Raw genomic sequence first — 5743 nt, forward strand, 5'->3', positions numbered from 1 at the left:
AAAAAAAAAAAAAAAAAAAAAAAATACTATTGCTTGGCTTTTTGTGTACCATTTCAAGTCATATAAGGTTGTTTGATGTTGGAGGAGTTGAGAGTTGTATCTGTCTCAACTCTATTGTTTGGGTTTCGGTCGACGTAGCCTGAATCATGATCTTTAATTGCCATTGCAGGCATTGCTAAGGGGGAGGTTCTTACGAAATGGTGTCAAGGATGATAAAGAGAAACCAACATCATCTGCAGCTACTGAGTTGGGCTTTCTGAGAGAGAGGCAAACTGTATCTGAGCTGAGGTAACTAATTCTTTTGTATTAAACAACTCATGCATATCTCTCTGTGGATTTTATTTTGTGCCCTTCCATAGGTAGCTGAATATCTTATGCTGAGCTATACGTTCAGACTTCTTTATATTTTAAGCGATTTGGTAAACGTGAATGCTTACTATGTATTTTTCCATGACAGGGAGGAATTTATATCCAGACTAGACCGGTCTGTCTCTGGTCAAGCCAGCACTAGTCACTCGGAAACCTCATCGGACACTGAAACTGACGATAGTAGAGGTGAACAAAACAATCAAGATAACATCAATGATGCAGACGGTGGTTCAGATCATAATCGCGACAGCCATAACTCGCTGGATGAAGTAACTGATTCTAGACGCTCTAGTAATCGGAGTACAAGTCTGGAGGAAAGGACCGCACGTGTAGAAGGCTGGCAGGGGCAACTTCCTGAGAATATCCAAAGCGAATGGCAGCGGTCGGACGGTGATGAGTTTTCTCAAAGGAGAAATGATGCTGAAGCAGACCTGAATATCCATCAAAGGGAGGATGCTGCTAGCTGTTCATCTTCTGAACAGTCTCTGCAAAGTCCCGAAGAAATTGCCACTACTGGACCGACAATAGATCTACAGGAGCATCTGCCTGAGAACATCAATCTAACTTTCACCCTAGAAGAACAGTCTGAGGAGGAGATTCTGGGAAACGAAGAATCTGATTGGCAACTTATCAACGGCGAATGGAGGGATGATGCTGAAGAGGAGGCAGATACAAACGTTTCCGAGAGTTTTCCGAACCAGTTTTCCCAGATATCATCCGTGGATGAGGACGGAGAAGACCATGGTCCACTACAACCCACAGAGATGCAGGCTGATGATTCTGATCTTCAAAGCCCGGTACAAGACTGGTCTGAGGAACATTCTGATGAGGACACGGTCTCAATTGGAAGGGCGGCCACATTTTTTCCTCAGGATGATGATAATGGGAACATGGAACTCAGAGAACTCTCCAGCAGGTAGAGGATCTTGTAATATTGTAATGGCCTCATATTCTCTAGCCGAAGTTTCTGTATCTGATGACTTTGCTGTTTCCACTATACAGGAGACGTGTTTCAAATCTTCTTCAAAGCGGGTTTAGGGAAAATCTCGACCAGTTGATACAATCTTACGTGGACAGGCGAAGCCGAGATCCTGTCGACTGGGAAGAACACGAGACGTTCCCGGACCCCTTATTAGCAGATGAACACACAGAACAGCAAGCTGATGATGCTCAGAGTGGTGGTGGTGGTGGTCAAGAAGTTGACGCTGTTGAATCTCCTCCTTTATCTCTACCCTCTCCAGTGATTCCTGTTCAGGTCTTCTGGGACCATGATCGATCCAATTCAAGCTGGCCGGCACATGATATGCATCAGCGCATTGGAATGGTAAAAGACTATCTCCTAAGTGGATCATCCTTGTTGATCCAGTTAAAACAATTTATCTCTGCAGGATTGGGACTCGATCAACGATCTGAGGATCGACATGGGAAGGATACATCAAAGGATGGATAACCTCCAGAGGATGCTGGAGGCTTGCATGGAAATGCAACTCGAGCTACAACGCTCTATAAGGCAAGAGGTATCTGCGGCGATGCACCGCTCTGCCGATTCATCAGGTTTTCTATCCGTTTTATGATTTTTACATATGTATATATATATATATATATTATATTTACAGTACACAACATATTGTTCATGACGCCCCATAATCTCGGATTAACAGGTCCATCATCCAGTGACGCTGAGAGCTATGAGTCAAAATGGGAATACGTAAGGAAAGGGATCTGCTGCATATGCTGCGAGAGTAACATTGATTCCTTATTGTACAGGTACGTGTATGGACCATGAGAACACCACCAGCATCCTTTGTTTTTTTTAATGCATCTTCCCTATTTGAAATTTTATTCTTGTTGTTCAATTAAAAAAAAAAAAACAGATGCGGACATATGAACACTTGCGAGAAGTGTGCAAAGAAGCTAGTGGAAGCTGGAGGAAAATGTCCTATGTGTCAAGCCCCTGTGGTTGAGGCAGTTCGTGCTTACTCTATACTCTGACCTCACTCTTACTCTTTCTCGTCATAGCATTTGGCTCCAAACTCTGCTTCAGATTGCTTATCAGATACTGGGGTTTACTGATACCAAATGTCTTTTATCTTTCCTGTGATTTATAGCTTTAGATATATAACTGATTCACTCGGCTCCATACACTTCTTTAACTATTTTTATACACAAGATTCAATAGAAATTGTTACAGCGTATATGTCATATAGTCTTTGTTTCTTTCTCAACTCATCTGCTTATAAAATCAAAAAGAATATATAGAGCATTACATTATGGGTTACTTTCTTTTGGATCTTTAACGTGTTTTAGGTATTTTATGCCAGAAGTGTACTTTAGCACTATCTTTTTTATTTTCTATTCTCTAAATATCCTTGATAGAAACGAGATTTAGGTTTTGAAAAGTAAACACTAATTAGTCTCTTTTTTTTTTTTGCAGTTGATTAGTATATTTATTGAGTAGTGTACTTTAATAGGAACCGTTAGATTAAAGTGTGATAAACCCAATATGTGTAAGCGAAAGTACAAATCAGATAAATGTGTATGGTCAAATATGGTGTGGTCAACAACTTTTAAATTCAAATAACAATCATGACTACTTATTTGATCTTCTGTGAAATCACCACATTAAATACACTAATAGATGCATCAATGGTGCGGATGTTTGTCACCCATGTTGGCTTGGTGGGATCACAGGATTTGACGGACTAAGATACCTACCGTGGTGGTTGTTGCCTTTCGTGGTTGGGAGAAGTGTGGTTGAGTGAAGGATGGTTGGGTGATATATTGTCTGGTGAAGCTTGGCTTGGTGAAACGTGGTTGTTGGTAGAGATGTGGTTAGGGTCAGAATCAGAGTTAATGTTCATATGGTCAGAATCAGGGTCAGTGTTAATGTGGTCGGGATTAGTGTTCATGTGGTCAAATTTTGTGTTCATGTATTCAAAGTTTTCTCAGAAAGAATTGCAGTGGTGGTTTTTCAAGTGCGGACCGCCGTGAAAAGAGTTGTGGAGATGGCGATGAAAGAAATTGCGGTGGTGACAATAATCATGTAAAGAATTAAAGTGATAGTATTGTTTTGAAAGGTTCACAGATATGAAAGAGATTAAAAAAAAAAAGAGAAGGAGAAAAAGGAAAGAGGAGAAAAAATGAAGAAAGAAGGAGAAAAAAAAATGATTTTGCAATTCGAAAAAAATAGGGTGTTTGAGGAAGGAGATATGTGGGAGAAAAGAAGCAGAAAGAAAATCAATTAGAGAGTTAGAACATTAAAGTTTCATTGTAAATGAAAAGAAATTGATTGAGTAAAGTCATATCATTTTTTCAATTAGTGAGAGTTTAAAGGGATTTGTAGGTATTTTGTCAAGAGAAAATATATGATATGCTTAAAGTATGTCTAGGCATAAGTGGGCAAAGAAAAAGTATTGCCCAGATGTAATTTTTTCAAGAATATAGTGCCTTTAATTTACAGTAACATTACTTCAAAGCAAAGCCAAGCGCTAGGTAGGAAGTAGCTTACGAAGAAAATATGGTACGCAGACATTTAACGTTACTGTGACGAGTTAAAAATAACCGTCGTGCTGATGTAAATACAAACTTACACTTAAAAACCAAAATGAAAGGATCAACCGACAATAAATATCAAAACGCGTGGAAACACACACATGTTAGAGACTCAAAGACCGTTCCAGTCCGGTCCTCTGCCCCAAACTAGAACAGCTACTACACCTCCTTACAGCTGCTCTCTGCCGATTTCTGATCCGACAACACCTGGCTGCTGCGGCAGAAAGGACAAGTGACGTGTGAGTTAAGCCACGTGGAAAACGTGACCATAGTGTGGTATCACTTTAACGGTTTCACCTTCTTCGAAGTTACTGAAGCAGATGATGCAATCCTCGATCCAGTGCTTCGCTGATTTCGTGTAACGGTACACCGGCAGGGATCGTACGGCCTCAGAATCAAGTCCTCTCCGACGATTAAAATGCGGACGTGGTGGCGAGGATGATCTTCTTCTAGTTGGTCTGGAAAAAGATATATCAGCCGTTGATTCATCTTCGGCAAAATTACAGATGAAGACGGAGAAAAAAGCCATGAAGAAGAGAGCAACCAAAAAGACGAAGATAGTGAGAGCCATGGAGGAGTCAAGTGAGCAAGGCGGCCGTGAAGCAGACGGTGGCGTAGATGATGATGATAGAGATGACGTGGCGTTTTGAACGGTTGTTATGAGCTACGGAATTAACAGATTACGAATAATACATATTTATAACAATTTTTATATCCTTTTGCTTTTTTTAATTTTATAATATTAAAATAAATTAAAAAAATCACATTAAATATATAATAAAAAAATTAATATTTTTCTTATACGTTAAATTTTGAATTTTTAAAATAAAAATAAACTATAAAAATATAAAATTCTCTCATTGAAAATTTTGTGATCAATGGTTTATTTTTTTTTGTTCAAGTCAGTTACAAATAATCATAAATTATATGAATTGAAAGTTTCATTAATAAATATTATATATATATATATATATATATTAATATCATTTAAAGTAAATTATATATTATGTAAAAATATAAAAATATGTTAATTGAAAAATTTACACTGAAAAATTATTAAAATCATAATATTTTAATTTTAAAATTTGTATTAAAAATTTTACATTAAAACTTTTGTGATTAACAGTTTAAATTTTTGTTACAACAAATATACAAATGTTTATAAAATCATATGAGTAGAAACATTTGTTCCTTATCATGTTGGGATCTTTCATGAAAAAAAAGGTGGAGCTTTGAGAAGTGCGAATTTATTTGTTCCTTTTAACAACATGATAAGGAATTGTGGTTTACTGGAGTTTCCTGCCAAAGGAAATAAGTTGTCATGGCAAGGAAGAAGAGGGAAAGGAAAAGGGGCAGTAACGGTTAGATGTCGTTTAGATCGAGCATTGGCAAATGAGGAGTGGCACACGCTATTTCCCTGTTCCTATACAGAATATTTAGGGTTGGTGGCATCGGATCATCGTCCAGTGGTGGCTTACATAGAAGATAAAATTATCAGGAGAAAAAGACAGTTTAGATTTGATAAAAGATGGGTAGGACAAGAAGGCCTTATGGAATCAATCACTATGGGATGGTCTGATAATAGTGGAGGAACAAGAGCGGGTTTAGTGGCAAAAATTAGCAATTGTCGTCATGAAATAGCAAAATGGAGGAAAAATAATCCACCTTATGGGAAGGAGAAAATATCAGATTTAAAGAAGGCTCTAGAGGAGATACAAACAGATGATACTAGATCTCAGGAGGATATTTTGGAAGTGTCTAGAAAGTTACAAGAGGCATATAAGGATGAAGAGGAGTACTGGCATCAGAAAAGCAGAAATAT

General features: G+C 38.0%; 2 protein-coding genes across 4 annotated transcripts in view; one reads left to right on the forward strand and one right to left on the reverse strand.

The window, feature by feature from the left end:
• The window catches only part of LOC106342397, a 4476-nt gene extending 1912 nt beyond the window's left edge, over window positions 1-2564 (forward strand). For all 3 annotated transcript variants that reach the window (XM_013781313.1, XM_013781314.1, XM_013781315.1), the window contains exons 3-8: window positions 170-288; window positions 458-1285; window positions 1372-1693; window positions 1758-1923; window positions 2031-2136; window positions 2244-2564. In XM_013781313.1, coding sequence (XP_013636767.1) covers window positions 170-288; window positions 458-1285; window positions 1372-1693; window positions 1758-1923; window positions 2031-2136; window positions 2244-2361 — 1659 coding nt within the window. In that variant the 3' untranslated portion in view covers window positions 2362-2564. The remainder of the gene's footprint in view (window positions 1-169; window positions 289-457; window positions 1286-1371; window positions 1694-1757; window positions 1924-2030; window positions 2137-2243) is intronic.
• A 1294-nt stretch (window positions 2565-3858) lies between these two features.
• Window positions 3859-5743, reverse strand: part of LOC106338243 — an 18600-nt gene continuing 16715 nt past the window's right edge. Inside the window, 2 exon segments of the mRNA XM_013777266.1 lie at window positions 3859-4174; window positions 4176-4585. Of these exon segments, the coding sequence (XP_013632720.1) occupies window positions 4081-4174; window positions 4176-4585 (504 nt within the window). The 3' untranslated portion in view covers window positions 3859-4080.

Source organism: Brassica oleracea, chromosome C4, assembly GCF_000695525.1.
Source record: "Brassica oleracea var. oleracea cultivar TO1000 chromosome C4, BOL, whole genome shotgun sequence".
Taxonomy (NCBI): Eukaryota; Viridiplantae; Streptophyta; class Magnoliopsida; order Brassicales; family Brassicaceae; genus Brassica; species Brassica oleracea.